At 39.7% G+C, this 22,089-nt stretch overlaps 1 protein-coding gene across 1 annotated transcript in view; it reads right to left on the bottom strand.

The window, feature by feature from the left end:
* ADCY8 (adenylate cyclase 8) overlaps positions 1–22,089 on the bottom strand; it is a 361,242-nt gene that overhangs the window by 24,236 nt on the left and 314,917 nt on the right. Inside the window, exons 14-15 of the mRNA XM_027845527.1 lie at positions 20,898–21,056; positions 4,965–5,111 (exon numbers count right to left, since the gene is read on the bottom strand). Coding sequence (XP_027701328.1) covers positions 4,965–5,111; positions 20,898–21,056 — 306 coding nt within the window. The remainder of the gene's footprint in view (positions 1–4,964; positions 5,112–20,897; positions 21,057–22,089) is intronic.

Genomic DNA, 22,089 nt, shown 5'->3' on the forward strand with positions numbered 1-22,089 from the left:
GAATTGCATATAAATGAAAAAGGTCTAGAAAGATATTAATAACAAACTCTTCTTCATCAATGAGAGTGAGCCCCCACATTTGTATTCTAACCCTAGTCTCTGCTGTCCCGTATGAGAAAGTAGAAATGGCACCAGAGAAAACAAAAACAACAGGTGCTAGATGAGACCAAGTATACTTTCAAAAAGAATAGGAGCCAGCTCATACCAGCTTGCTAGTACCAAGTGTTAAATGTTCAGCGTGAGCATTTCTATCTCAGAAATTGGTAAACCCTACAAATCAGGGCTTGTTTTATTGTTTTGTTGATTGTCCAGACTTAAGAAAGTGATGGAGAAAATGTTAATAATGGTGAATTTAAATTTAAACACATCCTGCAGCTTCAGAGACCTGGTTGTTAAATATTTACCAGCATGCTATTGTGTAGATAGTACAGTTTCAAGGATGCTACAGGACTGATTATTTAGATACCGAAAGATGAGAACATACTAAGTTGCTGGGGGGAAATGCCATGGACCTTATTATCCTTCATAAAAGATGATTGAAAAAATAACAGTTATTGCTGACCCATGTGCCCAATTTCCCATTTTGTGCCAAGACTAGATGACTCCTTGCCAGGTGTACTAACTAGAGAGGGGAGGGAGTCCTTCTCAATGCTTGCTGACTTGACTGGTGGACATATTCAGATATGAATTGGGCTTAATGGCTTCTGAGGCTCTTTCCAACTTTGAGATTCTGTGATATTAGTTCTTGTTTTTTTGTTAGAGAAGGCAGCAGTAACAAATGGGTATCAAACACCTACTATGTTCAAGACAGTCTGCTAGGCCCTGGGGATAAGAAACCGAAACAAAACCAGCCTGTGCCCTAGAAAAGCTTATATTTTAGTGAGGAATACAATATGTATGGAGATAAGTAAATACAAGGAAATTTCATGAAGGAAAGATCATTAAGGGGATGAAGGGAAGCTTCATGTAGGAGGTGACATGAAGGCTGAATTGACCCTTAAAGGAAGCATATTGAGAGAAGGGAATTTGTTCCAGGCAGGTGGGAGAGCTCCATGCTAAAGGCAGAGAGATAGGGGAAAGAAGTCAAGTTGAGGAGTTTGCATTTTACCCTAGAGCCAAGAAGGAACTGTTGATAGTTTTTGATGAGGGAAATGACGCGTACATAATGGAAAGAACTGAGGCTAGAAGCAAGGAGACCAGTGAAGAGACTCTTAGACTAATCTGCCTGAGATATGACGAATATATGAACTAGGCTAGTAGCCATGTGAGAGGAGAGAAGGGGAGGGATGTAGAAGATGCTGTAAAAGAGAGTTAACTCCCTTGTAATTCTAAACTTACAAAACCTGATGACTAGAAGGATTAACAGTGTACTAAAAGGAAATAGGTCAGTTTGAAGGAAGAATAGCTTTATGGGGAAAGATGAGGAGTTCCATTTTGGGCACTGTGAAATTGAGAAACCAGAGGGAATGTCCAGTGAGTAGCTTGTGATATAGGAATGAGATGCAGGAGAGATATCAGGTTACCTATGTAGCTATGATAAACCTTATGAGTAATAAGATAAAGGGAGTAGAATGTAGAAAGATGAATGAATAAAAAATCCCATTTGTTAAGTGCCATCTCTGTGCTAAGAACTCTGTTAGGCTGTTGTTACGAAGTAAAACAGTTCCTGCCCTCAAGAAGTTTATATTCTAGTAGAGGAGAGGATACATATAAAAGTGAGTGGTATTTAGGCAAGGGAGTTTTGGTATGAGGAGTCATAAAGATGGTGAGTATAGAAATAGGGAAGTTGATGATATGTCCTTTCCAAAAACAATGGCAGTGTTGATTTGATAATGATTTGAGGAGCAAGAGGTAGAAAGTGAAGGTGTAGTGGGGGACAGGCAGAAAAGGTAGGGATGTAGGATATGATGGCTCAAACCCAGGCAACAATTCCAAAGTGAATGGGGACATGGTCTCTGGAAATGACCTTTAGGGGGGAAAGATGATAGCCCCCTTGTGTTCTGAAGAGGGTTATTCTGGGGCTGGAGGGGGTGGCAGTTGCTAAAGCAGGTGAGATGGCACAATGCCCAGGATGGATGGCTAGATAGGATTAGAAAGTGGGGGAAGGGAATAGGCATTTATATAGGACATACAGTGTGCCAGGAACTGTTCTAAGTGCTTTACAAACATCTCGTTTGATCCTAACAACAACCCTGTTGAGGTAGGTGTTATTATTATCTTCATTTTACTATGGAAGAAACTGAGGCAAACCAAGGTTAAGTGACTTGCCTAGTGTCACACAGTTAGTAAGTATCTGATACTGGACTGAACTCATCTTCCTAACTCTAGGTCCACAGCTCTGTCCACTGCATTACTTTTGCCTCAAAAGAAAGGGAAAGAGGGCCAAATATAGAGTCTTGGGAGATATTCATATGGAAAGGGCAGTATATGAATGATGGTAATTGGTGGAAATTAGTGTTATGGAAACTAAGGAAAGAAGGAGTCTAAGAGGAGGAAGGGTTGTCAACAGGCTCAGTGTCAGTATTTGAAAAAATCACTTGGTTTGTGTCCAACTTCCAACACTCACTAGCTATGACCTTGGAAAATTTCCTTAGAACTCTCTACACCTCAGTTTTTGCTTCCATCATATGGGGATAACAATTCTTGCCCAACGTATGTCCTAGAGTTGTGGTCAGGAAAGCACTACCTAAGTGTAAGCTGTTACTGAATCTGACTCTGACTTATCTTTTTTGGTGCCAGTAGCAGGAGTTTGTCCAGCAGCCCTGTAGATGAGAATATTCAAAATAAGAAAGTGTCCTTCCCTATGCCTGTGTTCCTCCAGCTTTCTCCTCTGCTATGTAATCATTTGGCACGATCTGCTTTGGTGTACAGTCATTTGGCTATGGGCCAGATTTAGGTTGATGCAAATTGCATCTACCAGAAGTAGATTAGTATTTAGCAAGGGACCATAATATTTCATTTAATATGTGTGCTGCAAACCTAATTCATTATTCAACTGGAAGTGTTTGTGGTATAATGCAGCCCTTAATTAGACCTTTTATTAATTAAATAGCCAAAAATGAAGATGAAATGGGAAAAAACCTCTTGTCCTTTGTTAGAGAGAGAACTATGGTAAGGAACTCTACAACACTGTGATTACTTTGAGTTCTGCCTTGTAGGGGGAATACCCTGTTGATTGGTCTAAAAACATATTTGTTCACTGTACTTCCTTATCCTGGCATTCAAAGTCCTCTGCAATCTGACTCCAATCTATCCCCCCAGTCTTATCTCACATGTACATAGGCCTATGAATCATACTGTATGATTCAACTAAACTGGATTACTCACCATGCTCTGAATATATCTCATGGCTCTATACTTTTCTCAGGATGTTTGAAACCTAAAGAGGTTAAGGAATAGCAGAGACAGGATGTCAACCCAGTTCTGCTGACTCTGAATCCAGCTTTGTCATGTTGCCTCTCACCTCTCCAGCACCTGGAGAGAAGAGAATCCTGGGATTCGGCTTTCTAAAGACGGAGAGGGAATGACTGCACAGAGCCAATCTCTTAGAAAGTCAAGGGGGCTGGGCTCTAGCCATTTAAAGAGAGAAGAGGGAGTGCTGGATCAGAGCCAACCTCTCGGGGAGAAGACAATACAGCTTTTGTCCCTCTTACTGGAGGAACAGCCAGAGAATGAGCTGTGGTTCATAGACTTGGAAACTTGGATTTTGCCTACCATAACTACAGGGAATAGCTCTTTACCAACTGGCCTAAAGGGGAAATACACTAAGGAGTCTCTGTCTTGCATTTGTTTTTATAGCTATGAAAGGCACTTCTAGACTTGCTTGCGTCTTTTTCCAGAAGCCTTCTTTTGTACACTGGTCTCTGCTGTTCTAGTCATACATAAGAAGTTTTTCAGAGGTCTAGAGGAACTGTGTTCCCCTTTCACCTTCTAATTTATCATGAATATATTTGTTTATCTACATGTGGCATTCCCCCAGTAGAATGTAAATTTCCACGACAGCAGGGACTGTTTTAATTTCTTACTGTCTGCTTTGCTGTTACATACTCCAGACTACTGGACCTCCATAGACCATGCTTTGGGGAACTTAGTATACTCAGCCAGAACTTCTGCCCTGGGGCTCAGCTGTCCTAATTGGCGAGTGCATGCAAAGCCCACTCTATCGATCCCCAGACCAAATGATGCTCATCCTCCCCAAAATTCATCTTCTTGCATTCTTCCCTGTACCTTCTCCCTCCCATCTCTTGTGCCATAGGAATTCTTATCAAGTCATTACTATACTTGAAATTTGAAAGGGAATATCAATCAATTCCCTTAGGCTCCATTCATTATCCATGTGATTTATTAGGTGAAAACATCTTCCTTCCCTGGCCACTCCTCCCTTACATGTTGTTTCCTCCTATTAAAATGTAAGTTTTCCTTGACTGTAGGATATGTTTCACTTTTGTATTTGTATTCTCAGTCCTTAGTATAGAACATAGCAAATAGTTAATAGTTAATAATTGCTATTCATTCATTCAATTTCCAATGCATTCTCCAAAGAATAGTTAGTCAGTCAATCATTTATTAAATGTCAATTATAATCCAGGCACTGTGCTAAGCAAAGGGCATATAAAGAAAGGCCCTGCCCTCAAGGAGATGACAATCTAATACGGGAGGAACTACATGTAAACAATTATGTATAAACAATAGGTATGAGAGAGTATCCTTGAAGAAGGACTTTAACTGAGACTTGAAGGAAACTAGGGAAGCCAGAAGTCAGAAATGAGGAGGGAGGGAGTTCCAAGAATGGAAGACAGACAGTGAAAATGCCTGGAGTTGGGAAACGGAAATGTGAGTAGTAGCAAAAAGGCCAGGGTCACTAGAATATGTAGAGAAGATATAAGCAGGCTGGAAAAGTAGAAAGGGGCAGATTGTAAAGAGCCCTGATATTTAACAATAAAACCTGGAATCCTGGGGTTTACCTCATCAAAATCAGCAATAATTTCATTCAGCAAGCGCAGACATTCCACTCCTTGGTTGTTCATTTCTGTCTGAGAATAAAAATCAGCAAATCCAGGGATGGAGGCAAACATCACACCAACGGCATCATAGGATTGGGAATACAGTTCCTCGATAGAAAGGATAATGGAGAAAAGTGAGAAACATGCTACAAGGAACCATTTTAACAATGCAGTTGTATTTATGCCTTCTTCTCCTCAAAATAAATAGGGAAAGGACCCAGCAAGCTAGGACATCTAGCATCTTTAAGTGTCCTTGGAGATCATTAAATCCATTTTTCCTCAAAATGAGCTCTGTGCAGTGTGGTTGGAGTGGGAGACGTGAGGTTCTATGGGGAAAAAAAAGTTATAACGATGGACAAGAACATATAACAAACCCACATCTGCCATTTTGCTCTTCTGGTCAATTGTAATGTTGGCAATAGAACTACTGGAAATTGGTTGAAATGAATCCCATGGCCAAAAAGTTCTTATGGGTTTAGAATCAATAGCTGAATGAGTCCCCACATGTGTGAAACACAATCACTTGTTTGTTGGCCTGTCTTAACTTAGTATTTTAAAACAATCAGCAACCATTTATATGTAAACAGATCAAAGGGTCTGTTACTTGGTCACTGTAGGAAATTCCCAGTGTGGAAATTGTCTCCACTGTTGCAGATTAAGTAGATATGTCCTAAGGAGTTACGCAAACCCCACAGAGGCTAGGTGATTTTCACCAAATCACATAGCTAACAATAATCAGAAGTAGAATTTGAATCTAGGTTTTCCTGACTGCAAGCCCAGTACTCTATTCATTAAGTCAGCTTGCTTTGTTTATTTATACATTTATGGTTAAAAAACAAAACAAAACAAACCCTGCCCTCAATTATAAATATTCATTGTACAAATACCTATTATGCATAACTGAATAAAACATAGAAGTAGGGATTGAGAAGAAAGCAAAGTGATTAATGAGCAAGACTGATGATGAAACAAACATCCATGGTCCTAGTCTGTGTTTCAAATCCCAATTGAAGAATCATTACAAACATGACCATAGCAAGCACCACAATGTATGTGCAATGCTATCAAATGCTAAAAAAAAAAAAAGAAAAGAAAAAAAAAGTTCCACAGTACTGACAGAATGACAAGGGATTTACAAAGCAAGGACTGTGAATTTGAAAACAAAACTCTTGAATTTTGAAAGTAAATGTTATCAAGCAGAAAAAAAAATAATCCCCTAATGGTTTATGTAAGCACAAGGTAAAACAAAAATCATGAAATACCTTATGAGGTGAGTCATCATATTCAATATTGTTCCCACTTATTGATAGAAAATAATCACATCGTTTTTTGCTAAGTAAGCTTTTTGCAATGCTGTTAGATTTCTACATGAAGGCTTACATATATACACATTCACTCTTATCTTGTTTGGTACTGCTAGAATTCAGCACCAAAATCATTAAAAACAATTTTTCTGTAAAGGTTTTGCTAAATTTTTATTTAAAGAATCATTAAAAGTGAGGGTTTGAGAACCATTGGAAGAGACAGAACTAGAGTCCCTTATTCCTACTACCATACTCTTTCTAATATATCATGCAGTCTTCCTACCTATTTTCATATTCCCCTGTTAAAAAGGATGAAAACCAAAATGTAAGCCTATCTTGATTTTTAAGAATTGTTAATAATAGCAATAATTATAGTTTGTTAATAGTATGTTATTCATTGATCCATTAAGCATAAAGGAAAGGGCACAGGATAAAGATGATAAACTGAGTCACCAGCAGATCATATGTTTCAAGTTGTTTTGTTTTGCTTTGCCACAGGGGAGATGGATTTTTGTATTGATTCCTATAGTCTATAATGACTCTTGGCTAATCCTCCATGTGACAAGCAGTACATGCTGGTAAGAATGTAAGCTCTTTGAGAGCACAGACTGTTTCATCACTGCATTTATGTCTCCAGTGCCCGGAACAATGCCTGGTATGTAGTAGCTGCTTAAATGTTTTTTGATTGAAAACGGCTGCCTGAGGCTAGCTATATAGGCTGTAGCCATGAAACAGAACAAAGCTGATTGACCCATCCAGAAATTTAACTTGTCTTTGACCTTATTAGCTAACTAACAATGTCACAAGGGCAAGTAGGTGGTGCAGGGAATGGAGCATGGGGCCTGAAGTCAGAGAACTGAGTTCAATCTGACCTCAGACACTAGCAAGACCCCGGGCAAGTCACTTCACCCTCTTTGCCTCAGTTTCCTCATCTGTAAAATGAGCTGGAGAAGGAAGTGGCAAACCACTCCAGTATCTTTGCCAAGAAAGCCCCAAATAGGGATCCCAAAGAGTTGAACATGACTGAACAACAACAATGACAGCAACAACAAAAACAGAACATGTCATAACAACAGATTTGGTAGGCATTGAACTAGGTGGTCAATGAGGAGGCCCCGTCCACCTTTAATATTTTCACACAGTCTTATGGGCTAGAACATGTCTTTCTTGCTTGTGATAAATTCAAATCTCTAATCTATAAAGCAGGGAAGAGTCTTGAATAAATTTCCACAGGTCACGTCTCCTAGAGGGGGAAAGATACTATTCTCTGTTCAAGAGTAGCTACTCTTCTAAAGGGAAGGAAAGGAATAAGCAAGCATTTATATTGTGTGCCAGGCACTGTGCAAAGCACTCTTTACAAACATTATCTCATTTGATCCTCACAGCAACCCTGAAAAGTAGGTGCTGCTATTTTCCCCATTTTTACAGTCAAAGAAACTGAGGCAGATAGTGGTTTAGTGTCCTTCCCAGGGTCACAGAGCTAGTAATGTCTGAGCCTAGATTTGAACTCAGATCTTCCTGATTCCAGGCCCAGTGCTCTATCTGCTTCTCCACCAGCCCTTGGATATGCAGTAGCAGTCCCTACCATGAGCTCTGCGATCTGTGCTGAAAAGTATGCTAGCCAAAGGCTACCGGTTTGGGAAGGACACTTCCCTCTTTAGCTAAGCAGTGCCCTGATCACAGACATGTGAAAGAGACTTTCTCAGTGTTATGACCCTATCTTTGCCAGCCACCCTAGTAATGGTCAGAAAATTGAAAGTTAGACTGATAAAGAAAATGTGAAGGAACTAGAATTAATAAACACTGTCAAGGAAAAGGATTATTTATTAAGATTATCATTTCTGTGTACACAGGTTTTCTTGCCTGACCTAGTAAACCATTTCACCCATTAACCTTTAGGATTAGGATTCACACTGAACTTGTAACCTTGTTGTCTTTCTCAATCTCTCACTCATTCTTATCTATCCAATCTGGTGCCAAGCTTCTTCATTTCTACATTCACATCTCTCATTTACATACCCTTCTCTCCACTCACCCAGTATAGGCCATCATCACCTGATAATGGACTAGTGCAATGACCTGCGTCTTGGTCTCACCGCCTCAACTCTCTCCCCATTCCAGTCCATCTTCAACTCATCTGCTAATCTAATTTTCCTAAATATCAAGTCATCCTAAACTCTAACAGTTCCTTATGACCTCCAGGACCAAATAAAAAATTCTCTGTTAACCTTTTAAAGTCCTTAATGACCTGTCCTCTTACTACCTATTCAACATTCTTATGCTTTACTCTCTTTTATGTACTCTCTGATCCAATGTCATTGGTGTCCTTGCTGTTACTCATACAGAATACTTTATCTTCTGGCTCAATACCTTTTCACTGGTTGTCTCTCATGACTGGAATGCTAGTTTTCCTGACCCCTTTCAAGACTCAGCTCAGATCCTACCTTTTCTGTTCCCCGCTTTCCTCAACCTAACTAGTATTATTCTATCTCCCTGTTCTCTACCACAACAGTGCCTTCCCTTTGAGATTATCTTCAGTTTATTCTACTCGTTAGAATGTGAGCTTCTTGAAGGCAGGAATTATTTTTGCCTTTCTTCGGAAGAACTCTGAAGTCAACAAAGAATGTCATCAGCTTTCTTAGTCTTTTGTACTGGGACCTATTTCCTCTGTTGAGGTGGCATGCATAGTTCTCTTACCAATGCAGTTAACCCTCTGTGTCTTAATAGAAAAACTGACATTAGACAGTGCTTTAAAGTCTATAAACATCATCTTCTCTTATCTTCACAACAACTCTGGGAGGTAAGTGCTATTATCCCCATTTTACAGATGAGGAAACAGCAAGGGTAAGTGACTTGTCCAGAGTCACAATATTAGCCAGCGTCTGAAGGCACTATTTAAATCAAGGTCTTCTTGAATTCAAGTCCAACAGTGTATTGATTGAATCTTACTGCCTGCTCCATCAAACCATTTCCTCAGATTCTTCATTCACACTGAGGTGTAAATTACTAGTAACAGCTTGAAGCATGACTTATTGCATTGAAACAGACACAAAAGCCTTAGGGTTTGATAGAAGAATCCTAGGCATTAAAAGGGTGAGGATATTTTCAGGATACTGAGATATTTCTATTTCCACTGAAAAGAAATGGGGGGAGGGGATGACAAGGTTGGCCTTGCCTGTATCCTCTTGGTAACTAGTTATTATTAGCTAATAAAAATTATAAGTTAAATCTCTGTGTGTGTGTGTGTGTGTGTGTGTGTGTGTGAATGATGCTGAGAGATGATTCAGACAGTCCAAACATTGGAACTCTGGAAACATCCTGTCCAAGCCAATTTTGGCTCCATCTCCCACACAAAGCAAATATGCGCTCTAGTGTTTTTTTTTTTTTTTTGTAATCTTTGTTTTAAGCTCTGAATAGCAATCATAACCTTGGTGCAGGGAATTTCCTGGGGATTAATGGGCAGCTGAGTTTTTTCACTGGTCTTGGGAGATCAGTATCAGCAAGGCCATCATTAAGCCCTAGGATGAAGCTCACGACTTGTTCATCGTGGCTTAATTATGAACAGATAACAGTCACAGTTTCTCCACAGGTTGGAATAAACTATTGTTTTGCGCAGTGAGAGAATCCATAAGCCCCTAATTGGTCCCATCATTCTAAAGCCCAAATCTTTTGCTCCCTTGTTCTTCCAATAAGAAGATGATAATAAAACATATGTTCTTCAAATTATTAATAAATAATCATTATTAAATTATTAATAAACCATTGTTCTTCAAATCTATGGCTTCTTTGTTCTTCCAACAAGAAGATGATAATAAATCATATGTTCATACTGAACTGAGTTCCTTTACAAGTTTAAAAGACATTTAAGCGGGTGGGAGACTAGGGACTATATATTTGTGATGTACCAGTTGGTTTGAGAAACATATTATGAACAGTTCTAGTAATTAACTTAAAGATTGGGTAACTTATGAGATCAATAAAGTTTCTAGAATATTTTGCTTTTCAGAAAAAAAGATATTGGTTTCTAAGCAAATTTCTGCCTTTCATTTAATCATAGTTGATAACATTATTATTAATCATAACAAAATATATACAATGTAATATATAAAAATATAACATATAAAATGACATTATTATTAATCAGATCATTCCCTACAAAAGTCCTCCCATGATGCCTCATATTGACATGGAAAGTATCCTGGGGTCTAGAATGCTGTGCTAGTGAAATGGAGTTCTTAGAACATTCTACCTGACTGGGAAGGCATTAAATACAATGAGAAGACAGAAGATAGTGTCTGTGTTTTGTGGACCAAGCTAACTACTTCTAGAGAGGCTCATTTCAATAACTTGGCCACTGTGTGGCACATTCTTTGACCAGGGCAACCCATGGAAAAATATAGAATGGTGGTCCTCAGTCCTGTTTGTCTCCATTCCACTTCTGCAGTGATGGTGGCGGAGGATGCCAGAAATTACAGTTTTTAGACCATCTCTAAACTTTACCTTAACTGCTGATATTCTAGATGTGAGATCCTTGTCTAAGGACCAATGAGTGAACATATTATCTTAAGAACTGAATCATAGCAAGTTTGACATTCTTGGTATAAATGGAACTAGAAGACAAAGAGGAATTTCATCTAAATGGAAAAAATGACTTGGTACTCCCTGGAGAGGCAAATAAAAGAACTGATGGAGTTAATGTTTGTGCTTATCCAAAGGCAATGAGAAGCATCATTTCACAGGATATCTAGTTATCTCATGTCGTAGGACTCATGGTAAGCATTGTCAATGAAGATTACCAGGAAGATTGTTGTGGCTTTGAGGTTAACATCTGTTTCAGAAGATGAGGAAGTAGAGAAATCCTATGAAGGACTTGACAAGACCCTCCAAATTAGAGTGATACTCAGTGATTTCAATGCAAAGATGGGCTTAGGTGAAGACAGTGAAAAATAAGCTGGAAAATATAGATAAGGATGAAAAAAATGAAAGAGGCCAAAGACTTGTAGACTCCATGGAAGGTTTCATATCTATGGATTTTGAATATTTTAGATGAGATACAGGTGGTGCTAGGCATGCCAAGCACCAAATTCTGGTATGGAGTGGATAGAGTGTTGGGTTATGGAGACACTGATCTGGGTCAGAACATAAGTACTGGACTTGTGATTTTATCAATAGAAGAAGACTCAGATGAGGAAACTCCCTCTCTCAATATTGGTTTTCACTGCCTGAGGCAAAGAAAAATTAAGTGACTTGCCCAGGGTCACAAAACTAGTATAGGCCAAAGACAGGTCTTCTTGGCTCCAAGGTCAAGGTACTCACTCTACCATGATGCCTTTATGGAAGGACAAGCATCAAGTAAAATAGTTTTGGCAGCCTCCCATGGTATGAACGAGGTCGGGGACCCATGATAGCGTTACACAGTGAATTATTACATAAACTGTAGCCTTCGCTTTGTGGTCAGGCAGACAGGCAGTTTTTAAGCCTAATATTATGAGAGGGAGGCAGCTGGAGGAAATGGCTGACCCAGCCTACGTCAGAGCCTCTGGCAGCCCAAGCATGTTAGCAAGAGAGAAGAAAACAAATCTGCCAGGGGATGATTAGGGTACATGCTTAGTGAATCGTTTTTGGACAGAAGGGAATGAGCCTGGTGGCCAGCTCTAAATCATAGGATTATCCCAAAGTCCACCAGCTGCTGCTGCCGCCGTTTCATTCATAAATCTCCTCCAGGTATAATCCCTGTGGAAAATGCCTTTGCTGGAAAGCAAAGCGCCATAAGCATAGTCCTGCAAATGCTGAAGAACTGAAGTCACAAATCTTCTAACCCACTTTTCTCGGGCTTATATCCAATGATTTACAGCAGCAACAGCGGGGGAAGTATGAGGCTAGAGCCAGGGTTTGAGTAAATGGATTGTAGCTAGGATGCAGAAATGGGAGTTCTGGTTATGGAAGTGCTATTCTACCCATCCTACCATTTTCACGCATATACATACGCACATGCATGCACACACATATATGATATATCCCAACTCCAGATTCCTAGAGTAGGTGCTTTTCAAGGATCCCCTCTCAGAACTCAAAATAGACATATAGGCATGCAGACAGACAGCTAGATAGAAATCAGGGCAGAGAGACCTGGAACAGGAAATGAATGGGCTTTCAGGAAAAGACTTTGGACACCTGTAATACACTTCTGGCATTAGACCAATGTCTAGAAATATTGGTTTCTCTCCTTTGACTGCTACCTATCTTTACCCCCAACCTTGCCCTCCAAGAATATCAGTGAAGCAAAGTCCTATTTAATGCAAAGTGTCCTATCATTCCCTGACATGTCTGTATTCATTGTATCATGGATTTGGATGTACTGTAGTGGCTCTCTAATTTAAGCCCCATTTTATAGATGAGAAAATCAAGTCTCAGTGAACTTAAGTGATTTGTCTAAGGTCACATTGGAAGTAAGGGGCTGAAATGGGACTTAAACCCAGGTCTTCTGACTCTAAAACCAGCACTCTTTCTATTGTATCTGAGCAGGGACTATATCTCATTTAAAATGTTAATATCACCTCAAACCTAGCATGGTGCTCTGTACATGGTAGTATTACCTAGCATTAGTATTAAGCAGGTTGAGAAGGTAGAATTTTATCTGGGACTTGAAGAATGCCAGGAATGCCAGGGCGGCATAAATGAACAGGGTGAACACTCCAGGAATAGGGGACGGTTAGTGAAAATTCACAGAGATGGACTCGAGAGACAAGTAACTAAGTGTATGAAGCCCAATTCTACTACTGCAGAAAGAGGAAGTGGAACTTTGAAGAGATATCCTAAAACTTGTGATCCAAATAGAATTTGCAATTATTTCTGGGACATATTTTTTATTGTGTATTTGAGTATGACTGTATTTAATGCTCTTAGAATTCCATGAAATGACCATATAATGAAGGTGTCGCCCTCAGTTAGGAAGATTGGACAGCTGCCTAGCTTCTCCATTCACTCCCTGTGGTCACCTCTCCTCAGCTCCTCATTCCATCATACTGATAATGGATGTTGTCACTTCTTAAGACCAAAAAGAACTGGTCACCTTCTCTGAGATCTTGAGCATCCTGGCTGCTGATCCCCCATTCCTACTTCATTGCAGGAAGTCAGTCAGTCAGTCAGTCAACAAACATTCATTAAACCCTTACCATATGTCAACCTTTATGGTAAGTATTGGAAATACAAAGAAAAGGAGAAAAAAAACCCTAAGAGATATCATTTAAAAGTAAGCAGAATTTTTAGGGCTGCACACTTAAACTCAGAGTAATAGAATATTGGATTTGAAGGGACCTTGGAAATTATAATGTCAGAGATGGAAGGGAACTTAGAGGTCATCTACTGAAACCGCGTAGTTTCTCAGATAAGGATACTCTTCCTGCCCACATGCATGAGTACTCACTCTCTCTCTCTCTCTCTCTCTCTCTCTTTCACACACACACACACACACACACACACACACACAAAATCTAAACCTTATAATACCTCACATTAAGGGTGTTGTGGAGAAAGAAATCCCTCACTAGGAAAGAGGCTCTGCATTCTGATCCTGTCTGTGCCACTAAATATGTTTATGATGTCAGACAAGTTACTTCCCCTTTGTCAGCCTCAATTTTCTAATCTGTAAAATAAGGGCGCTGGACTAGATGACCTCAAATATTCCTTTTAAGTTTGAAATGCTGTGGTCCTTGTCTGAAATGTTTATCGTTTCCAGCTAAGATGGCTGCCTGAATGGAGACAGGCTGCCCAGTTTCCCCAAACTAGCTCCAGCAAAAAACCTGAAATTCACATCAGACTGAATAATGGTTAAGAAATCCAGTGAGAAAGCATAATAAGTTATTTTTTTTTCAACATGGAGCTGTGTAAAAAATCGGCCAGCTGCCCAAAGGCAATTTAAAAAGGGGGGCCAGTGCCTGTGCAAGTAAACAAGTCCATAGCCTCCCAAAGTTGCTAGAGAAGGGCTCCTTCTCTAGGACATACAAGAATATAAGTGTATTCTACACTTCTTTTTTTTTTTGTGCCCAATCTCACAGCTTTGAAAGAGGACTCCTTTTCATAAAGTCCCAGAGTGCTCTTAAGCCTGCAGCAGGGGCCCCTGGGGAGCAATATCAGCCACTATGGATGCTATCAGAGGTGGGTGCAGCAGTGACCAGAGAAGCATGACAGTACTCAGAGTGTGAGAAGTCAGGTGGAGGGTGCTCTGAGATCCTTAGTGTTCTGTCCTGAGGAGCCATAGTATACCCTGAAGATCCTTTAATCTGAGCCTTAAAGATCTGGGTGGCGAAATAGGGAAAGAGGCTAGTTCTTGGAAGTGGGAGGTCAGTTAAAAAACCCAGGGGAGGCAGGATGAGATTAAGCAGGACCAAAAGTGCAGTGGGGATGGAGAAGGATGGGGGGGTGGGAATGGAGCCTGGTCCTAGCAAAAAAGCCCCAATTCAGGAATTAAAGCAGGAAAGTTGAGGAAATTAAAACACACACACACACACACACACACACACACACACACACACACACACTACCAGTATCAAAAATTACTGCAAATCCTCCAGAGAAGGAGAGAGTAACTTTGTACCAACTGTAAGTGGTGAGTCAGAGGAAAAGAAAAAGGATTTTCTACAAGAACTACACGAATATCTAGAAGAAATGAAGCAAGAGATTAAAAAAAAAAAACAAATGCTCTGGAGGAAAGAATTAGAAGGAGAATAGAAAGAGAAAGTGGTAAATCATAACCAAGTAATGCTCTCCTTGGAAACTAGAATAGACAAAATAGACATAGCACGAAATATTAGAATAAAATCACAAGGTAAAAAAAAATAGAAGAAAATCTAAGATATCTGATATCAAACATATCAGACTGGAGAAAGGGTCAAGGAGAGATAATTTAGGGCTAATTGGACTCCTCAAAAACCATGAGAAGAAAAGAAATCTGGGCATTATATGTTAAGAAAGCATAAATGAAAGCTGCCTAAATCTATTAGAACCAGAGGACATCTGCAAGAACCCCAAAAGGAAAAGCCCCATATCAAAGACAAAATCCAGAGTTCCTTCATCAAAGAAAAAAAGGCTGCAAGCATCCAGAGAGAAAGAATTCCAGGACCCAGGAACTATAAAAAGCATCACCCAAGGAAGAAGGGGAAGTTTCTATTATAAATGAGAAGAGATCTTGGGATATAATATTTCAAAAATTGAAAGGCATGTTTATAGCAAAGAATAACAGCTTGAAAAGCTGTTTATTTTATGGGAGGGAGAGGATCTTTAATGGAATAGAGGCATTAAAGCATTTTTCTTGGAAAGATGATGCTGAGTAGTAATTTGAAATGTAAGCACAAGATTCAAGAGAAATCTAGAAAAGAAAGTTCATTTGAGCAAACAGAAGGGGTCATGCAATGATGCAGTGCTAACATTCTTCAAGGGAAGAATATTAACAATAGCTAGTATTTATGTAGTGCTTTATAGTCTGAAAAGTGCTTTACATATGTTATCTCATTTGATTTTTGCAACGCTGAGGTAGGTGATATGACTATCCCAATAATGAGGAAATTGGGGCTGAGATGGGTTATCATTTTCCCAGGGTCACATAGCTAGCATCTGAGATAAGATATGAACTCAGGCCTTACTGAGGCCAAGTCTAATACTTTATCTCTTGCAGCATGTTAATGTCTTCAAAAGATGTTTAAGAAGCTAAAAAACCAAACCAAACCAAACCCCAAAACAGAGGACCTTAAGCTCCAGGTCCCTAAGGTGGATTGGTTCTGATTTGAGGATTTTAAGAAGGGAAAGAAAAGGGTTGTTCAGTCGTTTCTGACTCTTCATGACTCCATTTGGGTTTTCTAAGCAAAGATACTACAGTGGTTTACCATTCCCTTTGCCAGCTCACTTTACAGATGAAAAAAGAAAAAAAAAAGAGGGCCACTGAAACATTTTTAAAAGTGCACGGAGGAAAACAGAGGGGAATTTAGAAGGAAGCAGAGAAAAGCAGGACAATTCTGAAAGAAATGTTTAGAATTTATTATGTACTTAAAAAAACAAGCCGAAGGAAATTCAGATCCAAAGTCTCGTATACAATCCTCTTTTTGTGTCTTGCTGTGCATACAGAAATTCCTTTTTTTTTTGTTTCTGGCGTTTAATTAAAAAAATTAAAAGAAAAAAAGTAAGAAAAGCTGTGGATTAAACTTGCAGTTCTGTTCATTTATGTCATAGTGTTCAAAATGGCTTTATATACATCATCTTATTTTCCTTCACAAATTCAGCCCTTTCTCTGACTTTCCCTTTTCTGGGGAGGGCACAGACACCTTCCCAGTTGTTCAGGATCAGAGGTCTCCTCTCCCTCTCCCCCTTCCCCCCCCAAACATCCAATCAGTTGCCAAATCCTATCGATTCTATCTCCACAGTCTCTCTCAAAGCCTTCCTTTTCTCTTCACAATATACAGCCACTGCCCTAGTTTAGGCCTTCATCCTATGTTGCTGTATTACTTTTCATACAGACATAAGGGCTGGATTTACCTGAGCAAATGCTGTATCCTTGCTCAATAGCCTTTCCATGCTATGGCCAAATAATCTGAAGTAGCCACTTACTGGTTTTCTTGATACTACTCTTTCACAGAGCTACAAAAATTATATCCTTAGAAGAGTTTAGGGAATGCATTTTTCTCCTTTTTCAGACAGGAAACAGATTATGGGTACAAAATGCTATCAGACGTAGTCACCGTGACTACTGATTTTGACAATTTTTTTTTGTTCCTTCTTAAAATATTTGTTACAAGAGGAAGTTCACTGGTGTAGAGAGTGGGGGAAAGTTATATTAAGAAATAAAACAAGAGTCAGCAATAAAACTGAAAAGAAAAAAAATGATGTCCTGAAAGCACAATTCTGACCCTACCTCAAGAAGCTTCAGTGGCTCCTTAGTGTCTCTGGGATAAAACAAAAACTCTTGTTTATCATTTAAAAACCCTTCAAAATCTGGCTCCCTATTTTCTTCTCCAGTTATTACAAATGGCTTCCCTCTCATGATATGTATCTTCCCTTCCAAATTGACTTATTATTTCCCATAAGTGACATTCTATCTCCATGCCTCTACATGGAGGCTGCCTCAACAGTATGAGAGAAATGATTATTTCTCTCTTGTATTTAATAACTAATTATTGTATTGAGACCAAGGTTTTTTTTTTTTAACTTTTCTACTTCCTCATTGAGAACTCAACCAGCATGAGAAATCTTTCTAAAAAACTTCCCCAGTCAGGATGGCTGATATCTAATCAAAGACAGTAAAAAATTATAAGTTTGGGCTAATGGATGCATTCCTGCTCATTGTGTTTGCTCAGTCAGTTGTGGGAAAACGTGGATCCTCCCTTTTGTCAGACAAGTAATATGGAAATCGATAAGTCTCTGTGACCAAGATTTCGGTGATCCAAGTCATGTACCCCACGACTCTCATTGGAATACAGTCTAGCTTCTCATTGTAATATTCATTCTTTCATTAATTGTTAACCAATTCGAGTAGATTGCCACCCCCAGCAACACCTGCTCTTTGGGCATATAAACTGTGAGCCTACTGCCATGAGGAGTCTTTTGTCTGAAAGAGACGGCCAAATGACCATCCTTTTATTAATAAATGTACTGGTATTATAAATAAAATGACTAAATTACCCAGAAATTATGTCTCTTGAACTTTTTAAATGCCACACCTGGAATGTACACACTTCTTACTTTGTCCTCATAGAGTCCTTAGCTTACTTCTAAACATGGCTCAGGTGACATCTGCTACAGAAAGCCCTTTCTGGTCTCTCAACTTTTAAATGCTCTTCCCACTCTGAAATTATTTCATGTCTACTCTATACATATTTTGCATATACTTATTGTGTACATATTGTTTTCTCTCAGAATGCAAACTCCTCGAGGTCAAGGTCTATTTCATTTTTGACTTTGTAACCCTAGTTCATGGCACAGGGCCTGGTGCAGAATAGGGCTCCATAAAGGATTGTTGAGTAAAGGAATGAGTGAACAAATTGATTCTCAAACTACCTCTTTGAGATAGTGCTGATGGGGCAGGCATTCTTATCCCCATTTTATTAAAATCCTCATCATTGAGTCCTTCTCCTTCTGTACCACCAACATATGAGCAGTTGCCAAGTCTTATGGATGTTACCTTGAAAATATCTCTGCCATCCATTTCCAATTCTCAACTCCCACCTCCACCATCCTAGTTCAGGACTCCCTTACCCTTCACTCATATTATTGTAATAACCTCCATGATCTCCCTGTCTCCAGTTTCTCTGTGATCCAGTCCATCCTTCATAAAGCTGCCAAGATTATCTTTCTAATGCATAGGTCTGTCCATTTCACTCTCTTGCTCAAAACTCTGATTGCTCACAGGATAAAATACAATCTCCATGTTATGACATTTAAGAAACTCTATAATCTGACTCTAATCTACCTTTACAGGGATATATTATTGAATTCTCCTTTATATACTCTCTGTTTCAGACAAACCAGACTATTGGTATATGATTTCATCCTACATTTCTTCTGCTTTTTCACATTCATCCAGATAATCCTTCTCTAACGGGGAGGAAAGGAATGGGATTAAGCATTTATTTGGTGCCTACCATGTACTAGGCATTGTTAAGTGCTTTTACCAATATTATCTCATTTGTTGCTCATAACAACAACTCTGCATGTTAGGTACTGTTATTATTCCCATTTTATAGGTGAGGAAACTGAGGCAAACAGAATTAAAGTTACTTGCCTAGGTTCACTCAGCTAGTAAACATCTAAAGCTGGATTTGAACTCAGATCTTCTTGATTCCAGGTCCAGCACTCTTCTACTGTGTCATCAACTGCCTCTGCTACTTCTGGAATGTCCTCCCTCCTTATCTGTGCTCATGGAAATCCTCGTCTAATTTCAAGGCTCAACCTAGGTGCCAACTTCTCCGGGAGCCCTTTCCAATTTCTATTTGGATATTGTAACTGATTCAATTAAGCTCATTTCAAGGGGCAGCATTGTGCAAGGGGATAGAGATCTGGCCTTGGAGTTCAGGAGACCTGGATTTCAGTCCTGTGTGTTATGAATACTGACTGTGTAACCCCAGGCAAGTCAACAGACCACTCAGTTCTCCAGTAAACTCTCTATACTAATAAAATACCAGATCCTTCCCTACCTCCATCAAAATCAAAACAAGAAAAGCAAATGTAATTGGCTAAAAATAAATTAAGCATCTACAACATTCAAGGCTCTAGCACTGAGGATAATAGTAATAATAATTCAAAGGGTGTTTGTGCTGTATTGTGCTTACTCTCTATTGAGGTACCTTGCTTCTTCATGTTCACCCGCCGTGGCTGGGAGTAGCCTTTTTTGATGGGCTGTGTAGCTAGAACAGGCTGTACCTTTACAAGTGCTCAGACTGAGACAATCGCTTTCTTTCCTGCACGTGCCTTCCTGCTGCTGTCCAGAGGGTGAGCATCTCAGTTCACCCACATGGTGGGCATGATGAATTGAACCAAAAAAGGGAAAACTTTCTCCCCACTTCTCTTCTGTCTTGGCTCAAATAAATGGGCCTGGGGTGGTTGTTGCTGTTGGTTTTGTTTTTTTTTTTTCTGTTTGGTTTCATCCTCAGTTTCAGGTTCAAGTAGCAATTCTCACCTGACCTGGGAGTTTGAACCATGGTGATCTTTGAAACCACGATTGCAGGTGGGACACTGTACTTGGCCACCCCTGAAGGGAAGCCCTGAGAAGCCAGGAAGCCTGCAAGCCCAGCATGGGTTTTGGACCTGGATTTGGGATTGCTCTATGGGAACTGACCTAAGCTGTTTACATTTTTATTATTTTACCTTTCAAAGTATATGCTCCTCTGTAAAAGCTAATCTGACTTTTAGTGGTTAAGTGGAACTGAGGTGCAGGAGACCCTTCTATACTTGAAAGAATACTATCAGTGGGGTCTGGAGCCATTTTCAGAGAACTTAGACACTCTCAACCCCTTTAACGGTATTGGAGAACCTTGGGAGGGATAAAATGAAGGAAATATAACTGGCAGTGGGGGCCAAGGTAGTCAGTGTTTAATAACAACAACAATGACAACGACGGAAACAACAACATATGAGGTAGTGCTCTAAGATTTACAAAGTGTTTTACACATAGTATTTCATTTCATCCTTACAATAACCCTATCAATCAGGTGTTTGTTATTGTTGTTGTTGTTCTTATTTTTATTTTACAGATGAGGAAACTGAGGCCAAGAGCTTAAGTAACTTGCCCAGGATCACATCACTAGTTAGTGTCTGGGGCAAGGATTCAAACTCAGGTCTCCTTGACTTCAAGGCCAATGTTCTACCCACTGAAAAAAATAGTTCCTGCCCTGAAGAAACTTACATTTTATGGAACAAGGATAATTCTTGGCTGACTAAATGCTGTGCAATAGGATGGTGATATGCAATAGGAACCATTTCAGTTTCTACCTGCCAACATTTTGTTTTCTTTTAGGCCAACATTAATTTTCTTTCTGGGTTGGTATTGATACACAAGTACAGACTGAGCTTTCTCACCATCCCTCCCAGGTATGGAAACACTCACCTCATTATCTCGATCTTTCTCTAAGAAATGTCGAGCAACGTGACTTGGCAGAATGTTACGAAGCATGTTCTCATTGTGCTCTCTCAGTTCTTTCATCTCATTGATCTCCTCTTTGGCCTGAACACGCCAGAGGAAGTCCAGACGAGCCGTGTATTCCAGCTGTGGGTGTTAAGAGAGAGAGGGAAGGGACAGACGAAGAGAGAAACAGACACAGAGAGAAAAGAATGTAAACTCTTATGCATTGAAGTCAAACCCATGTCGGAGGCTGGCAAAAATGATTTCTCTGGATTTTTTTTAAACAGTATTTAATTTGGTTACAATCTTCTCAGAAGCAGGGGTGTCAAGTAGGTTACCTTATAAGATCCCTTCCAGTGTTTTAATGGAAGGGAGACACAGGATCAGAGAATCTCAGGATTGGCCTCCAACCCAATGGAGGAATTCCTTCTACCACATTCATTCCTCATAAGTGTTCATTCAATCACTGCTGTGTCATCTCCAGGAATGGAGAACTCACCAGTGCCTAAGACAGCCCATTCCATTTTTTGAAGACTCTAATTGTTGGGAAGTTACTGTTAATAATGAACTGAAATCTATTTCCTGTAACTTCCAGTCATTAGTTCTAGTTCCACACTCTGGGTTCTTATAGCAATGCATACAGAGAAAGAACTGATAAATAAAAGAATGCTCCTTGTTGGTCTTGTCTTCCTTCTCGTTCCTCCCTCCCATCTCATTCTCCATAGAGGCCAAATTGAGATGCCCAAAGCATAGGTCTGACCACAGTACTCTGCTCAAGAATGTTCAGCAATTCCCTAGATAGGGATCCCTATCTCTTACCTCTATCCCTGTTCCTGAATCCCTATCCTTATTCAAGGATAAATGTAAACATCTTTGGTTAGCATTTGAAACCTTTTGGAATCTAGCTCCAACCTTTCTTTTGAAGCTCAAGTCCAGACTCCCCCTCATCAGTCCTATGTTCCAATCAGACTGTCCCATTTGCTGTTCTTTGTCCAAGACATTCTACGTCTTTCTCCATGCCTCTGTTCAGATTATCTGTCCTTCTTTCCTGGAATGCACTCCTTCCTCACCTCTGCCACCAAGAATTTCCAGCCTCCTTCAAGGCTTAACTCAAATTCCACCTTATCTACAAGGCCTTTCCAAATCTCTGTGATTGTTAGAGCCCTAATACCACAGA

The sequence above is a fragment of the Vombatus ursinus genome, unplaced genomic scaffold (genome assembly GCF_900497805.2).
Source record: "Vombatus ursinus unplaced genomic scaffold, bare-nosed wombat genome assembly UNPS02014973.1, whole genome shotgun sequence".
In the NCBI taxonomy this organism is placed as follows: domain Eukaryota; kingdom Metazoa; phylum Chordata; class Mammalia; order Diprotodontia; family Vombatidae; genus Vombatus; species Vombatus ursinus.